Source organism: Eulemur rufifrons, chromosome 9 (genome assembly GCF_041146395.1).
Source record: "Eulemur rufifrons isolate Redbay chromosome 9, OSU_ERuf_1, whole genome shotgun sequence".
Classification (NCBI taxonomy): Eukaryota; Metazoa; Chordata; class Mammalia; order Primates; family Lemuridae; genus Eulemur; species Eulemur rufifrons.
The window spans coordinates 28,271,511-28,297,228 of NC_090991.1; the positions used below are offsets into that span (position 1 = coordinate 28,271,511).

Consider the following 25,718-nt stretch of genomic DNA (forward strand, 5'->3'; position numbering starts at 1 on the left):
GCCTGGTGCATAGTAGATCTTAGTAAATATCTGTTGTGTGGAATTTGATAAAGTATGGCCCTTCTAGTCATCTTCGTTGTCTAACCAGCCCTTCTAAACCTCAGCCTGGGAAGTGAATTCCAGATTCTGGCATGAGTCAGAAGGCCACCCTACCCATGACAAATAGGTCAGAGTGGATTTCACAGTGCGTATTTCCTGGAAACTGCTCCACTCCTCCCTCCGGGGGCAGCATTTCATGGTAGGAAACCCTTGGCTTCTGAAATGAGAGAGGCTGGGTGCCAACACCCACTGTCTTAGGCAAGTTATTTAGTTTTTTTAAGCCTCTGTTTTCTCATCTGTAACATGAGATAATTTTATTGTGAAATGAGATATTAATACTATGCATAAGCCTTCATTTCCTACCCCCTATCCTTCCATCTTCCTCCGCTCCATGCAAACAACAACAAAATGTGAAAGAGAACAAATCGGGTAAACGGTTTTGGGAGAATAGGAGCCCTCAGGACAAGAATTAGGGGAACCAGGAGTGACAACACAGAGGTCAGCAGTCCTGAGCTAGAATCCCAGTCCTGCTTTGTCTACGTTGTGACCCTCATCTATAAAACTGTCTTGCAGGGTTTGTAAGGATTATAATAGATAATACACGTGACTTACCTAGCACACAGTAGGTACTCCATGAATAGTAGCTATTACAAGGTAATCTAAGACACCTACCTTTTCCTCATTTTTGTTACCCTCTCACTCTGCTTCCAATGCAAACTCCAACCAACTCTTCCGGAAACACTATCTTTCTCTGCCACAATCCCATCCCCTCTCTTGAGCACTTTTACTCTCCTGTCTACCACGTTTCCTGCAGTGAGGCCAGAGGGAAGAAAAACAGAACAAAAGAAAAAATTAAAGGAAATAAGTCTAAATAAACAATTTTGAGAAAAATGTTTACGTTCCAAAGTTCCAGTATTATATGTGTGTGTTTCTCTGTGTGTGTGTGTGTGTGTGTGTGTGGGAGAGAGAGAGAGAGAGAGAGAGAGAGAACCTTTGTTAAACTGGTTGTCTCCAATCTCAGGAAAGTATAAATGGCAAAATAACAATTAAAAAAAAAAAAAAAAGCATGTTCTATTGGTGGAACGGAAAGAAATCACCGAGTTTAAGTCTGAGTGTGGGCTCCAGTCTCAAGGACTGGATGCCGATATGTCAGAGTCAGGGTCGAGGGAAGAAGGCAAGGGGAAGACCTACAGTTATTTTTTTAAAGGCCTGCCCTGCTAGCGGGGACAGTGGGGACATCTCCAGTCTCGGATGAGTTCTGGGAAGGAAGGGTCTTGCTCCAGGCGCAAGTTTGTGCAGAAGCCCGACTGGACATGGGCTCTGACCGGGGGGTCCGAGGTCCGTGTCCTCGTCCGCAGAGTGCCCCCCAGCCTCCCAGCGGTCGCGAGGATGATCTGAAACCCCGAGGGCCAAGCGCTCCACGTCCACCCCGCAGGAGCCATCCCGGCGGAACGTGGCCCACCCTCGCCAGCTCATCGGCGACCTCGCGGTCTCAGGGGAAGGGGGGGGCGGGGAAGGACCCCCATGGGGCCCGCCCCGTCCCGTCCCCGTCCGCGTCCCCGCCGCCGGCCCCCAGCGCCCCCACGTGACTTCCTGAAAGCCGCGCGGACCGCCCTCCCCTGGTCGGTTTCGTTTCCTCGGCGGCCTCGGGGCTGGTGCTGCAGTCGCGGCCGCGGTTCCAGCGCGTCTCGTGCCGTTGCCTCGCGATCGCCATGGCGGAGCTGTACCCGCTGGCCGAGGAGCTGTCGTGCTCCATCTGCCTGGAGCCCTTCAAGGAGCCGGTCACCACGCCGTGCGGCCACAACTTCTGCGGGTCGTGCCTGAGCGAGACGTGGGCCGTCCAGGGCGCGCCGTACCTGTGCCCGCACTGCCGCGCCGTCTACCAGACGCGGCCGCAGCTGCACAAGAACACGGTGCTGTGCGCCGTGGTGGAGCAGTTCCTGCAGGCCGAGCTGGCCCGCGAGGCACCCGCCGACGGCTGGACGCCGCCCGCCCGTGCCGCGGCCCCCAGCCAGAGCGCCTGGGTGGCCTGCGACCACTGCCTGAAGGAGGCCGCCGTGAAGACGTGCCTCGTGTGCATGGCCTCCTTCTGCCAGGAGCACCTGCGGCCGCACCTCGACAGCCCCGCCTTCCAGGACCACCCGCTGCAGCCGCCAGTCGGAGACCTGCTGCGCCGCAAATGTCCCCAGCACAACCGGCTGCGGGAGTTTTTCTGCTGGGAGCACAGCGAGTGCATCTGCCACATATGCCTGGTTGAGCACAAAACCTGCTCGCCCGTGTCCCTGAGCCAGGCCAGCGCTGACCTGGAGGTAGGGGTGACCCTTGACGGCGCAGAGGGCAGCGTGGGTATCTCTGCCATGCCCTGGATCCCCTGGGGAGATGGGCCTTGCGGGCCCTGAGAGCTAGACAGGGGCATCCCCAATGTCAGAGTAGAAAGGAGCTGGGAGGCCGGGCGCGGTGGCTCACGCCTGTATTCCAGCACTCTGGGAGGCCCAGGCGGGAGGATTGCTTGAGGTCAAGAGTTCGAGACCAGCCCGAGCAAAAGTGAGACCCCCGTCTCTACTAAAAATAGAAAGAAAATATATGGACAGCTACAAATATATGTATAGAAAAATTAGCTGGGCATGGTGGCTCATGCCTGTAGTCCCAGCTACTTGGGAGGCTGAGGCAGTAGGATCGCTTAAGCCCAGGAGTTTGAGGTTGCTGTGAGCTAGGCTGACGCCAGGGCACTCTAGCCCGGGCAACAGAGCCAGACTCTGTCTCCAAAAAAAAAAAAAAAAAAAAGAGGAGCTGGAGATTGTATCGCCCACCCCTATCACCCACCCTCTACCCCTCTGACACCCATTTTACAGAAGGACCAACTGAAGACACGGGTGAAGTTGCTTGCCTTAAACCTGTCCTTGCCTGACGGTGTTTAGTAGAGAGTTTTGAATGTCAAATATGAACCCTGGGGGTTATCTCTTTTCCCTCATTAAATCCTGGCAGCACCGAGGAGATGGGTATTATTAAGGAAACTGAGGTCCAGAGACGCTGACTTAGCCTGAGCTAATGCAGTAAGTGGCCATGCAGGCACTGGGACCCGGTTGCTTTGACTCCACAGTTTGCAGTTTCTCCCCATGGACCAGCCCCATGTCCAAGTCTATAGCATCCAGAGCAGGGGATGCTCCCAAAGTCTTGGCATCATGTAAGCAGAAGCCTTTGGTCATGTAAACAGAGGCTGGAAAGTTCCAGTGATCAGGGAGGGTCGTTATTAGCGGACTGAGAGGGAAGGGGGACAGAGTCCCTGCAATCCCTGGATCTGAGCCACAGGGAGGGCCAACGCTCTTGCACCACAGTGTCCTCCCTCCTGGCTGTGTGACTTTGAGCAAACGGTTTGGCCCGGGGACCTGGGTCTTCAGCAGTATAATGAGAAGGTGGGACTAGCTGAATTCCAAAGGGCCTTTTATTAACTCAAAGCAGAGGCTGAAATCAAACCACCTTTTGTTGTATCAGTCTAAGCTCCGGAGCGTGGCCTGATTTCATTTTATTCTCACAGTACAGTCAGGGAGAACAAGGCCTGTCCTCTCATGTGTTCCAAGGAGACAGCGTCCTGGGTGAAGCCAGAGCTGGAGTCCACGCCCAGCTCGGCGCACCGTGCAAGCTCAGCCTTTTAACCCTTGTAACGGGCCTTCCTCTGCCATTCCCTGCCCCTTTGCCGAGTCCTTTAATGGGTCTCCCCTTTGAGCCCTGCTACTGTTCACTGCCGTTGGTAGGGCCAGTCCCAGCCGATGCCCCCAAAATGGATGCCTGGGCTTGTCTTGGCCACTGGCGTGTGGCCCACTTGGGACTTGGGAGCCTCCCATGTGGAGGACCCAGGTCTCCAGTCTGTGAGGGGATCTTTAGAACTTAAAACAGGTAATTCCCCTCGGTTGGGGATTACTGCAGCTATCAAACTCCTTAGGCCACTTTCCTTTGGTTTAGAGTCATGTGGGCCCCTATTCATGATGAGAGGTCATATGTGTTTGATTAATGGTGGATAAAATCTTTCAAACTATAGGGTTCAGGGTGCAGTGCTAAGAGTGGCTCTTGGAAATAAAGCAGTTGGCAGCCTTGGAGCGTTCTGAGGTCTCTTCCTCTTCTTAGTCCTGCAAGGCCAGATCTGCCTGGGCCTGGCCTTTGACCCACACCTTATTGCAGCCACTGTTAGAGGTCAGGTCAAAGGGCAATGGCACAGTGACCAGGGTAGAGTTAGTATGGCCTTGGTCCCTGCTTCCAACCCTTACATGTGACTATCACTGACTTGTTCAAATCCAGATTCAAGATTAGGTTCAGCCCAGAATATCTTGGGTGGAGTGGAAAAGGCAGGAAAATGGAAGGGAGGGACAGAGTGTGTGGAGCCAGCTAATTAGGGAAGGAAATGGTCTTTTTTTTTTTTTCTTTTCTAGAAATTTCCAGCATCCTCAGTTTAGGCACATGTCTATAATTTTTTTTTTTTTTTTTTTTTTTTTTTTTTGAGACAGAGTCTTGCTCTGTCACCCAGGCTAGAGTGCAGTGGCCTCATCATAGTTCACTGCAGTCTTGAACTCCTGGGCTCAAGTGATCATCCTGCCTTAACCTCCCGAGTAGCTGAGACTATTATTGCCATCACGTCTGACTAATTTTTCTGTTTTTTGTAGACACAAGGTCTCGCTCTTGCTCAGGCTGGTCTTGAACTCCTGGTTTTAAGCAGTCCTGCTGCCTTGGCCTCCCAAAGTGCTAGGATTACAGACATGAGCCACCTTACCTGGCCACATGTCTATAATTTCAATACCAGGATCTTAGCTGTGCCAGTTAATAGCAGTGTGGCAAGTCACTTAATTGGCTCTGTGCCTCAGTGTCCTCATCTGTAAAAGTAGGGTAATTCTCACCTGATAGTATTGTTCTTAGCTTTAAGTTAATATTACACATGTAAAGCATTAGAACAGTGCCTGACATACAGTAAGCATGTAATAAATACTAGCTGCTGTTATTATGGGGGTGGTGGTGGTCATTTTCCTTCCCATGTTTCCATGCTCCAACATTTCATCTGAGCAGGGAGGTAAGAGATTCAGATATTGATTATGAAAATTTATAGAAATAATATGAGGATGCTATTATCCTCCTTCATGCACAAGTTGCTTTTGTTTCTGGAGGTCGCCAAGGGGCCTAGCAATTCTGAATGACCTTAATTTAGTTTCAGAGACTGAGCAGACTTGCAGCTGGGCTTCAGCCCGTGTGGCTGGTTCGTCTTATTCCCAGCCCTTGGGGGTCTCAGCCAGCGGGGTGGCCAGGTGAGCCTTGGACTCTGGCTTCCGTCTCTGCCTCCCTGAGGCTGACAAAGGCTCCCAGCATTCTTCTGGAATTGGCAGAAGCGTCTGGAGAGAACCATCCCTGATGTTAGGCTTAGCTCTCTGCGTCCCCTTCTCCTGGATCTTGGCTTCATAGTCCTCCTCTGCTTTGTTTGCTCTCCAATGTCTTCTAGCTGATTTCCCCCCAATATTTTGCTTGCTTTTCTGGCTGTTTGCAGTGGGAGGGGTGGTCTGAATGACGTCACTTGCTGTTACCAAAGCAGCTGTCCCATGTCGTTTTTGTCCCTGTGTAAGCTTGGCCACCTTGCTTTCGCCCTTGCCTGAGTTTCATCAGCTGTACAATGGGTAATAGTGAAGAAATTCATAATAATATTAATACAAGCTAACATTTAGTATGTCCTTACTAACTGCAGTCCCCAACCCCTGGGCCACAGCCCAGTACTAGTCCGTGGGCTCTTAGGAACTGGGCATCACCGCCTGAGCTCCTCCTGCCCCCGTCCGGGGCCGAGTACTGCTGCTTACTAAGATCTGGGCACTCTCTGTGCTAAGGACTTACATTGTATCAATCAGTCCTCCTCCTAGCCCTGTGAGGCGGGAACAGTTGTATCTATTTTGTGGCCAAGAAAAGGGATGTGAGAGACAGCTGCACAGCTGGGAATTGGGACTTGAACCCTGGTTCACCTCCAAATCCTATACTCTTGACTTCCTTATTGCACTGTCCCCCAAAAAGATCAGAGTCAGTAAATATGGGAATGCTTCAAAAACGCTACAAGCAGGCCAAGGCTTGGGAGTGGCAGAAACATCTGTGGGGTGGATTCAGGGCATGGTTCCTGGGGTTGGGTGCTGGCGGGGGCTGGGCTGAAAAGGTCCTCTCTCCCCCTCGTTTGTTTTCTCCGCAGACCAAGCTGAGGCATAAAATAACTGTCATGTACAGTCAGATCAATGGGGCATCGAGAGCGCTGGAGGACGTGAGGACCAGGCAGCAGGATGTGCGGGTGAGTGGCAGGGCTCTCCAACGCCAGCACCGCCCTGGGGCCTCCCTCGGCCCACAGGCAGGACCGGCGCGGCTCTGCCTGCAACAAGGTGGTGTTGGATCCAATATCAGCTTTGCAAAGTGTGGAGAGAGCTACATGCCCGAGACGGATCCTTTGCAAACCCAAATTGAAAACTACCTATAAGCCCAACTTTGGGGAAATCATTAAAAATTAGGGTTGAAAAGTAATAATTTAGAAAAATGGTTATCATATAAAGTGGGAGAAAAACAGGAAGCAAAACCCCACTAGGATTGCATCTATTTATAAAAAAAAGAAGTATATTAGTTTCATAGGGCTCCTATAACAAATTGCCACAAACTTGGTGGCTTACAATGAAAGGGTGTGATATTTGTATGTGGAGGGAGAAAGATTTCTCACACGGTGATTAGGATATACAGAAGTAAAAGTTTATTTATTTCTCTGAGAAAGAAAGAAAGAGAGAGAGCAAAAGAGAGAGAGAGAGAGAGAGTCCACAACACACGAACGAAGGAGCGGAAATGCCCGGCAGCTGAGAAAAAGCTGCTTGGAGTTTTAACAGGTAAAAATGGCTTTTTCCCCTCCTGTGTTAGCAGACTGATAACAGAAGTGCGGCAAAGCTGTTGTGGGTGTTCTTTATTTTTCTTTTTTCTCTGTGCGGCTGACTTTATCTGAGTCTTTGGAATCCGGTGCTGGCAGAACCGAAGTGGAGCGTTCGCACCCCTACTGTGTGCTTAGGGTTCTTCAAGACTACGAAAAAACTCTTAGAGATAACAAGTTAGGCTACAGATGTTTACTTAAAACAAAGGGCAGTTGTACTGTGAGTTTTCTCTTTATAGAGACAATTATGTGCTGTGAGTTTACTTCTCTTACTCTCTGTTCAGTAGTTTATTTTCCTTTGTTAGGTAGGTTCCTAGTAAGGCCACCTTTCATACAACAACAGAAATTTATTCTCTCACAGTTCTGGAGGCCAGAAGTCCAAAATCAAGGTGTTGGTAGGGCCACACTCCCTCCCGCGTCTCTAGGGGCGAATGCTTCCTTGCCTCGCCAGCTTCCAGGGGCCCAGGTGTTCCTTGGCTTGTGGCCACCTGACTCCAGTCGCTGCCTCCATCTGCACGTGGCCACCTCCTCCCCGCTCAGTGTCTTGTCTTCTATCTCTAATAACAACCCTTGTCACTAGATTTAGGGACCACCTGGATAATCCAGGCTGATCTCACCTCAAGATCCTTAATTTAATTATATTTGCAAAGGCCCTTTTTCTAAGTAAGGTTGCAGCCACAGGTGTTGGAATGTGGACATATCTTTTGAGGGGGCCGGCATTCAACCTATTATCAGAAAAAAGAGTGAAAGGAAGTGTTATAGGAGGACAGTAGTGGAAGTGCTGGAGTGGGAAATCAGAGATGGTTTTGGTTCCTCTGTTTTTCAAATTTTCTATGTGGTTAAATTGCCTTGAAAATTGAAAGATTTGATTTTTAAATATCCTATTCTGGAGCTGCAGCACCTGGGTTTATTGCACAGCTGTGGCTTAATTAGGTGAGATCTGGGTTAGAATACCAGCTCTGTCACTTACTAGCCTATGTGGCTTTGGTCATGTGGGCAGATCTCTGAGCTTTAGTTTTCCCATCTGCACAGTGGAATCACAGCTGCCTTCTGAAGGTGATTATGAGACTTAAGTGAAAGGATGCATATGAGAGTACCTGTATTGGGTAGAGGGCGGCTAAACTGCTGTAACAAAGTCACCTCCAAAATTCAGAGGCTTAAATATGATAGAAGTTAATTTTTCTCACTGTGACAGTCCAAGCCCATCCATGAGTAACCTGTACTAGTGGGATGGCTCTGCTCCATGTGATCACTCAGGGATTAAAAGGCCTCCCTTCTTATTGCCCTACTGCTCCATAGAGTATTGCCCTCATCTCTTTGGTGGCAGCTGGGTCACCATGACATGTTTGTTCTAGCCTGTGAGAAAAGGGACAGGGAGGAGGTAGAGGACAAAAAAGCAATTTCCTTTTAGCAAGTGACACAGTGTTGCACATTTCACTTATGGTCATGCCTCATTGGAAGGAGCTTGGTCACATCACCAACCTTAGCTGCAAGGGAGGCTGGGAAATGTAGTCTGGGCAGCCACATGCCCAGATGAAACTCCAAGGATGTTCTTTTACTAAAAGGGAAAAGGGGAGAATGAACACTGGGGGACATTCATAGTACAATTGGAAGTTATAGCGTAAAGAATTGAATAAAGAAATACTTGAAATTCTTTTTTCCAGTGTCCTTTGCCTCTTGTGTGTTTGTTTATCATGTTTGATTCTGAGCTATTGTCTTAGTCCATTTTCTGCTGCTATACCAGAATACCACAGACTGGGTAATTTATAAAGAAAATAAGATTATTTGGCTCACAGTTCTAGAGGCTGGGAAGTCCAAAAGCATGGCTCAGGCATCTGGTGAGGGTCATCCATGGTGGAAGGGCAGAAGGCAGAAGGGTGAGAGACGGTGAGAGACAGAGAGGAAAAAGACCAAACTCCCACTAACTAACTAACTAACCCACTCCTGAGACAGCAGCATTAATCCATGCTCTGCCCTCATGACCTAATCGCCTCTTGAAGGCTTCTTGAAGGCCTCACCTCCTAATATTGTTACAATGGCAATTAAATCTCAGCTTGAGTTTTGGAGGGGGACAGTCAAATCATCGCAGTTATTGAGGTTACCCAGGATGTTAAATAAAACTGCAGCTGCTAGGCCAGGCACGGTGGCTCACGCCTGTAATCCTAGCGCTCTGGGAGGCCGAGGCGGGTGGATGGCTCAAGGTCGGGAGTTCGAGACCAGCCTGAGCAAGAGTGAGACCCCGTCTCTACTAAAAATAGAGAGAAATTATCTGGCGAACTAAAATATATATATACAAAAAAAAATTAGCCGGGCATGGTGGCACATGCCTGTAGTCCCAGCTACTCGGAGGCTGAGGCAGTAGGATCACTTGAGCCCAGGAGTTTGAGGTTGCTGTGAGCTGGGCTGACGCCACGGCACTCACTCTAGCCCGGGCAACAAAGCGAGACTCTGTCTCAAAAAAAAAAAAAAAAAAAAACAAACCTGCAGCTGCTAAAGCAGTGTTGTCCAACAGAAATTCCCTGGGAGCCTCAGATATAATTTTAAATTAATTTGAATAACACACAAAGTTAATTTTAATAATATAATTTATTTACCTTGGTATATCCAAAATGTTACCATTTCACCATATCACCAATAGGAAAGCATTAATGGGCCATTTTGCATTCCTTTATTTGGCACTAAATCTTTGAAAGCCAATGTGTATTTTATGTTTATGACACAGTTCAGTTGGACCAGCCACATTTCAAGGGCTCCATAGCTACATGCAGCAAAGGGCTATGTTACTGGAAAGCACGGTTCTAGAGGATGATGTTCCCTAGCAGTTTTCTAGAGCTGCTTCATATCTTTTCTTTAAAAAAAATTGCCTGTGAACTGCCTTTAGCCGAAGAAATAAAGTATCACTGGTGCAGCCTCTCCTGTTTCTTTTTCATTGTATTTCCTTCCTCCCTTCTAGAAGTAACCGCTGTCCTGAATTTATCCATTCATCCCCAGGCAGTCCTTTATAGAGCTGTTTGTTTCTAAGCTGTATGTAAAGAGCATCGTACTGCATGTCTTCTTCTACAAGGTGGTGTTCTCTCATGGAGATTTATCCACGCGTAGCTCCAGATTACTGGTTTTTGTAACTGATGTTCCATCCTGTGAATGGTCCTCTGTCTGTGGGCCAAGTCTCCTGATGGTAGATGTTCATGCTGTTCCCAGGCTTCTGCTACTTCAAACAAGGCTGCGTGTGCTCGTTCTTGTGCGCGCCTCTGGGGCAGGTGGCTAAGAATGTTTCTAGATTATATTCCCAGGGTTAGATGTGCTGGGACATAGCACGCAAGCACCTCCATGTTTACTAGGTATTGCCACATTGCTCTGCAAAGTGGTCGTGCCGATTTGAACTCTCTGGGGTTCCACATCTCACTGACACTCGGGGCTGCAGCCTTAGCATTTTTGCCAAGCTGACGGGTACCCTCTTGCCTTGGCCCTCTTAGGCTACTATAAACAAGAAGATGGAGCAGCTTAAACAAGAATACATGGAGATGAAGGCTCTCATTGAGGCCTCGGAGGCCACCTCGACACGAAAGATAAAGGAAGAGGAGAAGAGGGTCAACGGCAAGTTTGACGCCATTTATCAGGCTCTCCTTAAGAAGAAGGGTGAGATCCAGAAGCTGAAGGAGGAGATTGAACTTGGCCTGACCAAAGGGGACGAGTTTGAGTTTCTGGAGGTGGGTCGTGATGGGGCCCTTGTTGGCAACTCCTTGCCTAGTGGTACGGTGTTGACTGTAGGTGCAGTAGGGCCCTCAAGGAGTCGGGGCTGTAAGAGCTCATCCCTGAGACACTCGCTGTATTAGTTTTCTAAGCTGGGCAACAACTTACCACAAACGTGATAAGAACATGATAAAAGAACTTGCATTTATCATGTGAGAGTTTTGCTGGCTCAGGACTCTGGGCACGGCTTTGTGGGTGGTCTGCTTAGGGTCTCACAAGGCTGCAGTCGGAGTTGGCTGGACTCCCTTCCTTTTAAAGCTCAGCTGGTCTTCCAAGCTCACGTGGCTGTTGGCAGAATTTAGTTCCGTATGGTTGTAAGACTAAGAGGTCCCTGCTTTCTTTTCTTTTCTTTTCTTTTTTTTGAAACAGAGTCTTGCTCTGTTGCCTGGGCTAGAGTGCCGTGGCATCAGCTTAGCTCACGGCAACCTCAAACTCCTGGGCTCAAGCGATCGATCCTCCTGTTCAGCCTTCTGAGTAGCTGGGACTACAGGCACATGCCACCATGCCCAGCTAATTTTTTTTTAGTTTTAGTACAGACAGGGTCTCACTCTTGCTCAGGCTGGTCTCGAACATCTGACCTCAAGCTACCCTCCTGCCTTGGCCTCCCAGAGTGCTAGGATTACAGGTGTGAGCCACTGTGCCCGGCCCTAAGAGGCTCCTGCTTTCTTGCCAGCTGTCTCAGCTTGATAGAGCTTACTTCTTCAAAGCCAGCAGAAGACTCTCCTTTTAGAAAGGTCTGGTCCTGCTTTTAAAGGCTTTCACCTGGTTAAGTCAGACCCACCCAGGATAATCACCTTTTTGATGAACTCATAATCAACTGATTTGAGATCTAATTACACCTGTAGTATTCCTTCCCCTTTGCCACATAACATAACCTCATCACAGGAGGGGGTATCCCCATCACATTTACCATCCCCCGCACTAGAGGGGAGGGAGGAGATTATATAGGGTGTGCACTGGGGGTGGAGGGGGGTGCTGGGGCCATCTCAAACTGTTGTCTGCCACACATGCCTCCACCCTCTTCCTCCCATCCTTCCTCCAATGACCCCAGAAGTGTCTTTCTAGAGCATAGTTTCCCCCCACCACCCTTTCTGGCCTCATGTTCTTTAGGCCCACAGAGTCCTTGGTAACCGGGCCCTGCCTTTGCCAGCAGCCTCATCTCTTACCACCCACCCACTCACCCATGTCCTAACCGCAGCGGGGCACTCACCATTTCCCAGACACAGCGGCCGTTGGGTGGGAGCGCCGTGCCTGACCTTCTCTGCCTAGAATGGTGTCCTTCCAGGGCCTCGGACCCCACTGCTATGCATGTCACACTCCTTCTATAGTACCGGGTGATGTTGTCTCAGAGGTGCTTGTGTCACACCTGTTTTGGTTGTGTTACCAGTGCATAGTAAAGTGCGTGGCGTTCAGGGGGTGTCTGGTGTGCCCCACTGATTGAGTGACCTGTCACTGTATGTCAGAGGCTCGGTTCCTTGTTCAGGTCACGGGGAGAGCACAGGAGTGACTGGGCACCTTCTCCTGTCTGTGCGTAGACGCTCATCCACGCCTAGGCGGGAGGGTGCCAAGCTGCATCCCACATGCTCATTCCTGATTGCTGGAGCAGCTGCCTTGAGCTCTCTGAGAAGGATTCTGGGTCCACATTTGAGCCTCTTGATGCTGTGTGACCCTGGTTTGTCTCAAATTTCGGGACCCTCAGTAAGACCCTCCCTTCCCATAGGACGTGCCCTGGCTTGATCCTACGTCCCTTGAGCCATCCCTGTCTGCCATCTGGGGCGGAGGTGGTCCTGAATTCCCTGCGCTTTTCCAGCTGCAGCTGGAGGAGTGGAAAGAGCATTGTTCTTGGGCTTGGGAGACATCTGTCCCAACCGTGCCTGTCCCACTAACTGGCAGGGTTCCTGGCAGCCCACTTGTCATGTCTAGACCTCAGTTTCTGCATCTGTAAGATGAGCCACCTCTGAGGTCCCTTCTAGCTTCAGAGTGCTGTGTCTTCAAGTGGCACTTTAATCCCCGGTGACCTCTGGCCTGTGATTTGAGAGGGCTGATTGGACTTAGTGCCCCTGGGCCTGGAGGCTCCTCCCAGGGTTTGTGAGGACTGAGCTCAGGCCCTGGTTTGCCCGGAGCTGCCTGCACTAACCCCCTGGCCTGTTGCAGAAAGCGTCAAAACTGCAAGGAATCTCCACGAAGCCAGTGTATGTCACCAAGGTGGAGCTGAACCATGAGCTGATGAAGGGCGTCTACCAGGGCACCGTGGACCTCAAGAACGAGCTGAAGCGCTGCCTCAGGCAGCTCCAGGAGAGGAAGCATGAGGAGCACACGGGCTCAGGTGACCATTAGCTGCCGCCACCTGCTCGCTATGGAGCCCTGAACCCCATGGGTCCCGTCAGCACTTTGGGGTGGAATGGGGGGGTGTGATCCTGAGTTTCAGGGCTTCTGAAACATCTGCTCTGCATCTGGGGGGAAGCGAGGAGCTGCTTCATCCTGACATTAGAGCACATTTTTGGGGGCTTGATGTTATGGTGGGACTTTCTGGGTAGACAGGCTCTTTTGATCTGTGATCTTGAGGCCGACTCAGATGGGTTTGGAATGGACTCTGGGCTGTCATTGTGTTTGGTGGGGGAATGGCTAGTTTGGGGGAGAAACCTGGAATTCCTCCCTGACACCCCGTTTCCTTCACCCCATACCAGTCCATTGCCAAATTTTGCTTTTTTGATAACTCCTGACTCAGCCCACTGATCCGAACAACAGCCACCTGCTCTCTGTTGCCATCACCGGTGCCCCGTGACTGTGGCAGCCTCCTGAACGCTCCTCGGCACCTAGCGCTGCAGCCAGAGAGAGCTTTGCAGATCTCATCCCCTGGGACCTTTCCCCCTTCACCCTGTTAATGGGCTTTCCGTCGCCCTTAGAGCACAGACCAGACCCTTGACCCTGCCTACAAGCCCGGTCAGGCCCTGTTCATCTTTGCAGCCCCAAGGTGCCCCCGCCCTTCCCCTGTGCATCTCTCTGCAGTCAGTTCCTCAAATACACTAAGCTTCCTGCCACAGGGCTTTTGCACATGCTCTTCCCCACTGCCCAGAAGGCTCGGACTCCACCACCCTCACCAGTTAACTCCTCTCACCCTTAGAAGATCATGGAAACACTCCACGTCCCACCAGCCTCCCCTGCCACCTCTCCCACTCCTCACACCCGGTCCCGGGACCCTTATCGTCCTGTTTACTCTTCCTTGCCGTTCCCATCTGTCTCCCTCACTAGGTTGGGATCTTGTGAGGGCAGGGGCTGTGCCTGGTTTTTGCTCAGTGCTGTTCCCCTCGTGCCTGGCACAGAGCCTAGCCCATAGTAGATCTCTTTTGTGTCATCCAGGAGTGGCCTTGAATTCAGCTTGGCCAGCTGCGTGTCCGTGCAGAGGGCTTCTGAAATAAGCGGTGGTGCAGCTCCAAGCAGGGGGCAAAGCTGTCGATGGCTGGTGTGCAGGATGAGGGGAGAGAAAAACCAGCGGGCGAGGGACAAAGGTTGACTGAGCCTCCACTGCGTGTAGCCAGGCAGCCTGATCTCGCTCAGGGATCACGGCAACCATGAGCAAGGTGGAATCTTGCCCATCGGGAGGCCTCAGGTCACAGGGCTGGGTGTTGGTGGAGAAAACACTTGACCTCAGCTACATTTTAAGCCAGAGAAAAAAGGGAACACACCCTCTGTGGCCTTGTTTCTTGCTCCTGTGAACGCCGGGATGGGGAAGGTCCGTGGGAATGGCTGTCAACATAAACCCTCCGCCCGCGGCCCTCCCGCTGTGGCAAAGCTGGCTTCTGGGGCTTCTGGGGCTGGTGGGAGGAGCTGCACACACTGAGCCTTTTTCTCTGGCACAGGTGACTCTGGAGAGCACATCCCAGTGTCCACACACAAAGCCTCACGCCCTGTGAAAGTCTCAAGTAAGTAGCCCCGTCCCCATCCCCATGGCAACAGCGTGGCTGTGACTGGCTGCGCTCGGGCTGAGCCACTCGCAGGGCGTCCCGAGTTACCACGGGGGTCTGGGCCTCAGCTGGGGAAAAGCTGGGCTACAGACGCCACCGAGGGGCAGTGGAAGGGCTGTCGCAGGAGCTCCCCCGGGGCTCGGGAGGCCTCGTCCGTGAGCATCACACATTTGGGCTGCCTGGGGCAGCTCAGCCCCCAAAGCTGGCTTGTTGCGAGAAATGTCACTACACTCAAGTTCTGGCACCGGAGGAGGCCAACGGTGGTCCTGGAGGAGCCAGGGCCACACCTCTCTGGTGGTCTTTGGGTGGTGGCGTCGCCCCTCCCGGTTCAGCCCCTCGGGCCATGCTAGAAATTTTCTTTCCTAATCACCACCCATGAAATTTTAATACCACCCATAACTGTTTATATTCTGTGCTTTTACACGTAAAAAGAGTATGATTGTTTTGCTCCTCTTGCCTGAAGAATCTATTTTTGCCCTCTTGGGGGTGACGTCTCTCTCACTGGGAGGGCATGTGCCGCTGAGTTTCCCGGCCTGTTAAATGTGCACAGTAACGATATCGAGCCCACAGGATTATTGATTATTGTGACTTTCACATGGGGCACTGATTGTAAAAGCTCTTTTTTTTTGGAGACAGGGTCTCAATTTGCTGCCTAGTCTAGAGTGCTGTGGCGTCGTCATAGCTCACAGCAACCTCAAACTCCTGGGCTCCAACGATCCTCTTGTCTCAGCTTCCCGAGTAACTGGGACCTCAGGCACACACCATCATGCCTGGATAATTTTTCTATTTTTTTGTAAAGACAGGGTCTCACTCTTGCTCAGGCTGGTCTCGAACTCTTGGCCTCAACCAATCCTCCTGCCTCGGCCTCCCAGAGTGCTAGGATTACAGGTGTGAGCCACTGCGCCCAGCCTCTGAGAGATCTTTATAAGCCATAAGTGTGCTTATAAAGTCAGTGTGAACCTGGGAGGAATGTCCCACGCCGTGGGGCGGCTTGAGGGGGATGAGAGACTCTGGGCTCGCTCTTCGTTGCCGTGTGTGCCTGCTGTTAGTGCTTAGGTTGTCTTCAGCAGAACATGTGTGGGGCCAGGTCCTGGATGGAGTAGAGTCAGGGCTGGGACGCCTGGTGCAGATGGAGGGGGAGCCCTCAGCTAGGCCGGATGACGTCGAAGGGCAGTTTGCGTGAAAGGGAAGTGAAAGAGTAGATGAAAAAGCATCGTTGGCCTGTATATACCCTTCCCCAATCATCTTCCCTGGAAAACTCCCTGCGGCTGTCCCAGGTCACAAACACCACCCTCGGTGTGAATGAGCTGGTGAGGCCAGCCATCAGGCAGGGGGGTCCCCCAGTGAGGTGTCACCCTCCTGCCTCCACTAAATGACACCCTGGAAAATAGCTGGAGCTGTGAAAGTTAAATTCGGGGAGTGATCAAGGCTGTTCTGTGTTGAAAGTGGCTCCAGGTCGCTGAGATGGGGAAGGAGGTAAGAGGGGTGGACAGTCACAGTGGAGGGACACCTAGAGCAGCGAAGAGAGGGCGGCCTGTGCCCTACACTGTGTCACAGTCTGGGCCCCCCCAAGATGCTGGTCTGCTGGGAGCGGGCAGGAGAGTGGTGGCTCTTGAGGAAAGGGGGCTGAGAGTGAGCTACTGGGAGAAATGTGACTCCGAAGTGGGAGAAGGGGTAGCCGGGCCATGTGGGGTGAGGCAAGGCCTTGTGGGGAGGCGGAGGGTGACGGGAGAGAGCGGGGCGTATCTGGAACGTGCAGTGTCCTGCAGGCGGGCGGGGAGGAGACGCCAAGATTTCATCCAGTTGTTGGGAAATCGAGCGACTTGAGTATGCTCTGGGACCACCGGGATGGCTTGTAAACCACCTACAGTGCATCTGAAATGTGCAGGTCTTAAATGTACAGTGAGATCAGTTCCGACAAATGCGTACCTACGTTACCATTATCCAAATCGAGGTAAAGAATTTCCCTTATTCCAGAAAATTCTTTCGTGCTCTTTATTAGTCCGCCCCTCCCCTTCCAGCAGCCACTGCTGGTTTCTATCACTAGCGATTCGTTTTGCCCGCCGCCGGCCTCTCGTATTTTTCAAGTTAAAACATCCTTTAATTTGTACGGATCAGATTCCTGCGAATGAATGCCATTATGGGCTTTTGAAAGCGTCGTTGTGTTGTGCTTTAAAAGATCTTAATTCTGAAAACTTTCTTTTTCAGAAGACGAAAAGACATCCAAGAAGCTTTGTAAGTCATGCGTTTCTGCACCTTTTTGTTTCTGGGCCCGCCCGAGCAGCACTGAGTGCCGGCAGGGAGAGCTGGCCTGTCCCCCCAGGGCTCTGACACGGGCCTGAGCTTTACGGCTCTAATCTGTCAAGGCAGGCGGGCCTGAGGCGAGGGCAGGAGTAAAAGAATAAGACGAATAAGATGACCATAGCCCGTGTGGACTCCCCTTTGCTGCCGGCTGTTCAGCGTGTGCTTGTGGAAGTGGCTCTTGGTATTTGGCTTGGAAGGGAAGAGAGGCCACCGTGTCGCTCTCTTCCCATTGCCAACTCGCCTTTCTCTTTCCTCACCCCCAGCCGTGCCCCCTGCCTCACCTAGCAAGCTTCCCACCTTCGGAGCTCCGGACCAGTCAGTGGATTTAAAACAAGCTGGCCTGGAGGGTGAGTTATTGTGGGCAAGGGCCACTGGGGTGTTCACTCTGAGTTTGTCCTGAAAATCGCTCTGTTTCCTCTCCCAGCTGCAGCCAAAGCCGCCAACTCGAAGGCGAACTCAGAGTCGATCAAGGCCACGGTGCTGGGGAACTTCCTAGCCAAGTCCAGACCCGAGCTCCTGGAGTGTGAGTAGCTTGGGAGCTGGCGCGGGTCGGGCCGCCCTCCGTGTCTCCACCCCTCGCCCTTGGCTCTGTCCACGCCCCTGTGCCTGTCCTCTGCTCCGTGGCTGCCTTGTTTCCTCCCTCCCTTCAGTACCTGCCTTTCCTTGGCTCTTTTCCGCGCCAGCTCAGACCCCACGATGGGTCCTTTGTATCTCCCTGCTGTGGTTCGGTCTGGTGGGACCGAGCTCGCCCCTCTCTCTGGGCCAGTGCCTGTAGCCAGCTGCTGTGCCCGAGTGTCCCCTGCAGAGCAGGCAGAGCAGTCGTGGTCACCGGCCTCACCAGGTGTCCCGTAGCTGGCATGCTTGCTCTGCCGCCCCTCCCACTCCTGCCACCCCAGAGCCACCATTTCCAAGCCTTCCCACTTGCCCTAACTCTAGGTTTCCCTTTGTCCCGCCCACCCTCTGCTTCACGGAGAAGAACAACAACACAGAAAGAACAACGTTGGCCTCTGTTGTTGTCACCTCCCCCGTACCTATCTGCATTCCTCCTCGCCTCTGCCCTCCTCCCCAAGGCCAGTCTCTCGTCTCGGCCCTGGACTCTAGGGCCAACCCCTCCTGCTGTCTCTGGAATCTTCTGCTCCCAGGTGGGCTTTCTCACTCCCATCTCTCTGCCCTCATTGTCTCTACGCAGCATGTTTAAAATTTCTCTAAATCACAAAAACAAAACCAACACAACCAGGAAGACTTTCTGGGCCACAGCTCTGCATCTTGCCTCCCTTTCACCTGAACGCTTGTTCAAAATACAAATCCCCGAGCCCTGCCTGGTCCTGCAAGATCAGACTCCAGGGCGGGCATGGAAAGCTGTGTGTTTGACTCACTTCCTCCGTGATCCTTTCGAGGAAAGCTGGGCAGGTGCAGCTCTGCAGCGTCTGCCTTGGTGGTTCTCAGCTGTGGCTTCCTGTTGGAGCTCTTAGGAGCTTTGTAAAATCCCTGATGCCCAGACTGCTCCCCAGACTGGTTTGGTCAGAACCTCAGTGTTTTTTAAAAGTGGCCCAGGGGTTGCAGTGTGGTGCTGAAGTGAGAGACAGAAACCTAATCCTTGCCCTCCTGCAGTCTGACCTCCGTCCTTGCCCTTGACTGAGGCAGCTCTGGCTGAGGTTAGTGGTGGCCTCTGTGCCATGAAATCCAAAGGACACCTTCTAAGCTTTTATTTAGCTTCACTTTGTGACACTCTGTCCCCATGTCCCCTGAGCCACCACACTCCCCAGGTCTCCATCCACCCCTCTAGTCGCTCCTTAGGCTCCTTTGCAAGCTCTGCTTTCCTTGTCCGACCTGGAAGTGGGTAGAGTTCCTTCTTCAAGGCCAGGCCCAGGGGTCCCCACTGTCCCAGAGCTTCACATGTGGCACCCTCCACTCGTACCCGCCTCCACGCAGCGGCCCAAATGCATCACTGAAAAATGCACTCTGGCTGTTCCCTTCTCTGCAGCTACTGAGGCTTGGTGGGCACCTGTGGGTACCTTGGTTTCTCAGGGTGGGCCTCCCCAGAGCCCTTAGCTGTCCTTGGGCCCCGGGTGAGGTCCCGACCAGTGCCGGGAGAGAGCTGTCACTCAAGCTGCTGAGCCACATGTTCCAGGTGCTGCCGTGTGCTCTGTGGCAGCCCCATAAGCAGAAAAAGTAAAGATCTAGCAACTTAGGACCTTAGAGGACATTTTCCCAACCCATTCATTCTCCCGGGGGGAAACTCAGGCCCCATTGAAAAGGGTCATGCCCTGAGCCACCTAGCCAGGGAGGAGTAAATGACAAAAACCCAGATCTCCTGGCTCCCAGGTTCCCAAGCTAGGGATTGTCTCCCTCTGCCTTGCTGCCCCGTAGCTGGCCTCCTGTGGTTGGGTCCAGGATAGCCTATGAGGGTAGGGGCAGGGACAATGTGTCCTAGGGAGAAGGCTGAGTGTGGGGATGACACAGGGGGAACTTAGTCTTCAGATGTCCTGGAGCTGGTTAAAAGTGGTAGGAGGGGCGGGGAGCGTGTGCTAGTGTTCCAAGCAGAGATGTAGTCAGGCCACTGCTGTGCTTACAAACCTTGATTGGCTCCCTGCTGCCCCCAATTAAAGTCTAGACCCCTTAGCCCTTCCCTCTCTGGCCCTAACGTGTTTCCCTCCTCCTGCTGCTGTTGCCCACCACCCAGCCTTCCCTGGTCCCAGAACATGGCCACCATCCTGGGACTCCATGGCTTCCCCTACATGTTCCCTTTGCCTGGAGTGGCTTGTCCCTCTCCTCTGTCTAGTTCTTCTCATCTTCTGTTGCCTGTCTCCGATGACAGCCTGCCTGAGAAATGCTCCCCTGTGCTCTCCCCGCCCCTCCACACGTCTCCGTGTGCCTACCGCCTGTGCCCACACTTTTAGCAGAGGGTGGGCCTCACAGTGTTGGACTTGCCTTGCTTGTTGGAGTGTGAGCTCCGTAAGGCCAGGCACTTTGTTTCTCTGGTTCCTGGTTGTGAGTCTTGCACAGAATCTGGCATCAATCAGGTGCTCAGTAAATGGTTTGGGATGGATGAATGAACAGACCAGTGGGTGACTGATAGATGGATAGATGGCTGGCTGGAAAGGATGGATGAGTAGATGGAAGGATGGATGGATGGATAGATGGATGGATGAGTGGGTGGAAGGATGGATGGATGTGTGGATGGATGGATGAGTGGATGGATGGATGGATGGATGGATGGGTGGATGGATGGATGGATAGATGAGTGGGTGGAAGGATGGATGGATGAATGGATGAGTGGATGGATAGATGGATGAAATGAGTGGATGGATGGATGAGTGGGTGGAAGGATGGATGGATGAGTGGATGGAAAGATGGAGGGATGGATATATGGATGGATGAGTGAATGGATAGATGGATGAAATGAGTGGATGGATGGATGAGTGGGTGGAAGGATGGATGGATGTGTGGATGGATGGATGAGTGGATGGATGGATGGATGGATGAGTGAATGGATAGATGGATGAAATGAGTGGATGGATGGATGAGTGGATGGATGGATGGATGAAATGAGTAGATGGATGGATGAGTGGATGAATGGATGGACAGACAGACGGAAGGACAACTGGATGGATGAATGGGTAGATGGGTAGATGGGTAGATGGGTAGATAAAACAAGTGAATAAATAGTCCGAGTTCATGAGAGGTCTACAAGGGAGAGCACCTTGGCCTGCTGTAATTGATTTCTTGGGGTGATGTTTCCTCAGATTATGATAAAGTCATCCTGGACTACAACACTGCCCACAACAAGGTGGTCCTGTCAGAGAACTACACTGTAGCTTCTGTGGCTGACACTCCTCAGAGCTACCGGCCGCATCCGCAGAGGTTCACGGCCTGCTCTCAGGTGCTGGGCCTGCACTGCTACAAGAAAGGGATCCACTACTGGGAGGTGGAGCTGCAGAAGAACAACTTCTGCGGGGTAGGCATCTGCTACGGCAGCATGGAACGCAGGGGCCCCGAGAGCAGGCTCGGCCGCAACAGTGCCTCCTGGTGCGTGGAGTGGTTCAACACCAAGATCTCTGCCTGGCACAACAACGTGGAGAAAACCCTGCCCTCCACCAAGGCCACGCGGGTCGGCGTGCTTCTCAACTGTGACCATGGCTTTGTCATCTTCTTCGCTGTTGCCGACAAGGTCCACCTGTTGTATAAGTACAAGGTGGACTTTACTGAAGCCGTGTACCCGGGCTTCTGGGTGTTCTCTGCAGGTGGCACGCTCTCTATCTGTCCCCGCAACTAGGCAGGCCACAGGCACTCGGGTTGACTGCCTGCGGAGACCCGAGACTCTAATGACAATACTGCAGGTGGGACTTTCCTCAGAGAACTCCCCCAAGAGCCCCCAAGGGTTGGAAGGATGGGATGGGATGGGAGCTGGTGGGAGGGTGGGGAGGCGGGGTAAGAAGAAGGGATTGGACCAGGGAAAGGGGGGAGTGATTGTGTGGTGGGCAAGGAAGACTTTCTACCTCCTGCTGCCTACCAGGGTGGGCTGGCCTCCTCCCCATGGCTCTGGGAAGCCTCTGGGCTTCTGGGCAGAGCTTTGAGGAGTAAAGTCATGCGTGCCTCCCTCCTCTTAGAGAAAATCTGTAGCCTCTGCAGGTTCCTTCTCCGGCCACTCGATATCTGCCCTTTGCTCTCTGGGGTAGTCTTCAGATATTGGAGTTTTGATAACTTTCTATAGATGTCTTTAAAATACCAAAGTCATTGAATTTCAATATTATGCAGCTCCCTCTACCCACGAAATAGGGCTCCATTCCCTGGTTATGATCTGCTTATGGTAACTGCCTACAGCAGTTTCCACCCAGAGAAAGAAACTCTTTAAGACCAGAGTTTCTTAAAGAAGTACATCCTCCTCCTTCCCCTGGAAAATAGTGCTGCTCTCTTCCCACCTTGCTCGCCCCATCGATAGTTTTAGAACATTTCTTCGAACAGGAACCTTTTAAGCTGAACCTTGAATTTGTGATTCAAGGTCAAGGTGACCCAGGTCCAGTCTGGATGAAAATCCTTCCCACGCCCAAGCGTTATGAGAGGCATCTCGGCAGAGACGCTTTGGCTGCAGCCGTGAGCTTCCATGCCCGAGGCTATGGGGTCAGGGGCCCTGCTGGGCAAGAGGGACCCTGACCTGGGTCAACGGAAGCAAGATGCTCCTGTTAGAGCACCTTGCCTTCTTACTGACAGCTCTCAGCTGTAGCCTCCCCTCCCCTGGATGGTGAGGTATTGGATGGATCACAGATGACAGTGGCCACCACTGCAGCTGGCACAGTCGAGCAGCCAGCTAGGCTGGGTATCCGAAGCCTGCTGCCTGCAAAGGCTGTGTGGTGCCTCAGGGACTTACTAGGTCACCTGCTGTGGTGACTATCTCGGCCCAAAGGGTCTTTTAGCAACCCCCATGGGAAACAGCAGCATTCCTGCTCATCCCTGGCCACAGTCAGAGACCTGGGGCCGGCCTGAGCCCCTCCCACTGTCTTCCTTGTTTGGGCCAATTCTAGATGCTCACATTGACCAGGCTAGAGGTCAGAAAGACTTTTAAGGAGCAGGAAGGAAATGAGCTAAAGAGATAAGTGGCTATTTTCCCTGCAGCATTTCTGTGCAGTGAAAATAACCCAGTCCCTGAAGGGGCAGGAGTGAATGGATTGCTGGACTTGCCCCAAGCTCCTTGCAGCCTGGTGTTGTCAGGACAGAGTGTGAGAAATTTAACCTCTTGTAGTGAATTGGGTCCAGCTCTGGGCTCTGCCAAGAGGAGAGCTCCCCTCAAGCTTCTTACAGTATGAAAAGAGGTCACCATTGGGGAAGCAGGGGCCCCAGACCTTTTCATATGGATATTTGAGGATTTAACACATCTCAGGCCTTGTGCTGGAATTCCAAGGCACTCTAGCCAGGCTCACAGCATTCGGTATTCCTGATAGGTACACACCTGACATACAGGTACGTACCTGATCTGTGTCTTCTCCCAACAAGAACTTTCAGTTCCTTGGGGAAGAGAGAATCTTTGTAGGGAAGACATCCCTGCAATAGATGATATGTGGTCTTTAAAAGTTTTCTTCCTTCGCTACTTGGAAGAAAAGTTTTTTTTTGGTAATTCTCTGCTTTTGAAGATGGTCAAAATCATCTTCATTGATTTGCTGAAACAAAAGCCTTGTCTAAAGGCAATTATACTTGGGAAACAGCTGGGTTTAGAGGAATAGAACGACAAAGATTAATCTGCGGCTCCTGCTACGGCTCTCTTCTGCAGAAATGAGGGCTTCAGAGAGGGCTCTTTCTGGCAAAGGTGCAGCTCAGGAGAGGCAAGCGTGAGCTCCCTCTGTTGATAAGAGAGTCAAGTAGGTAACCCAAGCCGATCCCCGTGCAAGGTGCTTTGGAGTCATCAGCCTAGGGGCACACCTTGCTGTCTTGAGCCATTCTGTTTGCAATGGTGAGACCTTACATAACCCAGCCTTGCAGGGCTGCCCACAACCCTAGAGTCCTAGAGTTGGAGGGACTTTGTATCCATCTAACTTCTCATTTTGCAGAATAAGATGAAAAGGTAGAGCGTCACTCTGTTCACCACTCTTGCCATCCCATCGGGGTGGAGATACCCCCTAGCATGTGTGAGGGGGAAGCCCTGGTACCCTGGGGAAGTACCAAAAAGCCCCGGAAGCACAAACATAAAATACCATCCTAGACCCGGGTACTAGGGACTGTCGCAGTCACTGTGGCGTGATAAACCAAAGGTTAGGGTCAAACCTTTGTATTATTCAAGACAGGGTGGCAAATGATTCCTGTTTTAATTATTCTGAAATCGATCTGTGATCTATAATGCTAATACCTTATCTTTTACTTCATTTTCCCTCTCACTGTTGATTTTAGTTAATTAGGAATATTTCAGCTGTTATTTTTTTAGTTTTTTTTTTTTTTTTTTTTTAAAGAGTTGATTCTTAAAGGAGAGCATCACAGCTATCGACAGGAACAGGACCGGGGGTGGCTAATGTGCCTTAGAAGCTTTGAATGCCGTAAAGTGATGTTTAGCGCTGTGCAGGTAGAAAACATTCCTTGTTCCTTGTTCATCTTGCTGAGGTTAACAGACAAGGCGCCCCCTGCCGAAGGCTACTGCCCAGGGAGCCCCGGCTGCCCGGCGCCCCCTCCCCCCCAGCTGCTCCCAGGGGTTGAAACTTCAGCAGACCTATCTCCCATTTAAACCTGCCGCGGGTACAGCACCCCCTCAGCAAGCTGTTGATAAAGGATTCCCAGACTGATAGGATGTCTGTCCCAGCCTCACCTCGGATGATGGCAGGGTAGGGTGCAGAGAGAAGCGGAGAAAGAGTAAGCCACACATGGATAGTCAGCGCACAGGGATGGAGGTGTGAGGGCCCCTTATTTCTACTGTTGCCTGTGTTTGAAAATTTCTATAATAGAAAGTTAAAAAATGAAACAAAAAACAGCCCAGGCCAGCAAGGGGCCCTGTTCTGTGAATTTTACCCCTGTTTGAATTGCGATAGGAGTTGGAGGAGGTATGGATTGGAAGTTGTCTGGCCTTTGTCCCAGGTTCCTGGGGGACAAAGACTTTCAGGCCTTGAAATTCCCTGAGTAATAGGAGCGTCTTTGTTATCGATGATCCCCTCGGGCCACACCTGAGTTTATGCCAAGAGGTGCGAAGACTCAGGATGGGGGCTGGTCATCAGGAAGACCAGCCTTGGCACTAGAGGGCTGGGGCTTTGCGTCAGCCCGACCCATGGAGAAGGAAGCTGGAGATTGAGTATAATCCTGTGGCCACTGACTCAATCAATACACAATGAAACCCCAATAAAAACTGCGGACACGGAAGCTTGGTGTGGCTTCCTGGTAGGTGAACACATCGGTGTGCTGGGAGGGTAATGCACCCTAATTCCTAGAGGTGAGGGCACAGAAACTCTGTGTTTGAGACCCTCCCAGACCTTGCCCTATGTCTCTCCATTTGGCTGGTCCTGATTTGTATCTTTCTAATAAAACTATAGTCATAAGTATAGTGCTGTCCCAAGTTTTGTGACTTTTTAGTGAATTATTGAACCCGAGGGTGGAAGGAGGGATGGATGGAGAGATGGATGGATGAGTGGGTGGAAGGATGGATGGACAGACAGATGGATGGACAGATGGATGGATGAGTGGATGGATGAATGGGTGGATGGGTAGAGAGATAGATAAAACAAGTGAATAAATAGTACCAGTTCATGAGAGGTCTAAATGTGAGAGCACTCTGGGCCCCTTGTAATGGATTCCTTGGGGTGATGTTTTCTCAGATCAGGTTAAAGTCGTCCTGGACTACAACACTGTGAGCTCTGGGTTTGAGAAAGGACTCTGACCCCTGTAGGGAGCGCCCACCCACCCGGGGGCTCACCTGAAGGGCAGGGCAGGGCTGGAGCGTCCTGCTGCCCTTATCCAGCTGTGTGTCCTCAGTCAAGGCACTTCGCCTTTCTGAGTCTTTGTTTGTACTTTAGGGTTCCACGAAAAACAGATGAAATTTTTGAGATAAAAATAGGTCAAAAGCTAAAATATGGTCCATGTGATGATTCTTCTACCTTTTCTACATACCTGGACACGCACCTGCATTTCGAGAGAAATTCAGTTGAAGCTGTCTTGGAAACTGGGATAAAGTGTTATAGTCAAAGAGCCATTTTCTCTCCACTGAGGCACGTCGGTGTTGCCACCATTCCCTTCCTGGACTCACATTCCCCTCGGAGTTCCTGCCCCAGGGGGCT

At 51.6% G+C, this 25,718-nt stretch overlaps 1 protein-coding gene across 1 annotated transcript; it reads left to right on the top strand.

Annotated features, from left to right (window-relative positions):
• Positions 1-1,685: 1,685 nt before the first annotated feature.
• Positions 1,686-24,976, top strand: TRIM25 (tripartite motif containing 25). The gene is made up of 9 exons (XM_069482363.1): positions 1,686-2,348; positions 6,245-6,340; positions 10,429-10,662; positions 12,860-13,031; positions 14,566-14,628; positions 16,879-16,905; positions 17,238-17,321; positions 17,399-17,497; positions 20,721-24,976. The coding sequence occupies exons 1-9, from the start codon at positions 1,752-1,754 to the stop codon at positions 21,248-21,250; spliced, it is 1,902 nt and encodes a 633-aa protein (XP_069338464.1). The 5' UTR covers positions 1,686-1,751; the 3' UTR covers positions 21,251-24,976.
• Positions 24,977-25,718: the final 742 nt, after the last annotated feature.

Bases quoted from the DNA above. Each gene is read 5' to 3' on its own strand.
- TRIM25 (XM_069482363.1), top strand. From the start codon at position 1,752: ATGGCGGAGCTGTACCCGCTGGCCGAGGAGCTGTCGTGCTCCATCTGC. The intron at 2,349-6,244 runs GTAGGGGTGACC...TTTTCTCCGCAG, and splicing joins AGGCCAGCGCTGACCTGGAG to ACCAAGCTGAGGCATAAAAT. The intron at 10,663-12,859 runs GTGGGTCGTGAT...GGCCTGTTGCAG, and splicing joins ACGAGTTTGAGTTTCTGGAG to AAAGCGTCAAAACTGCAAGG.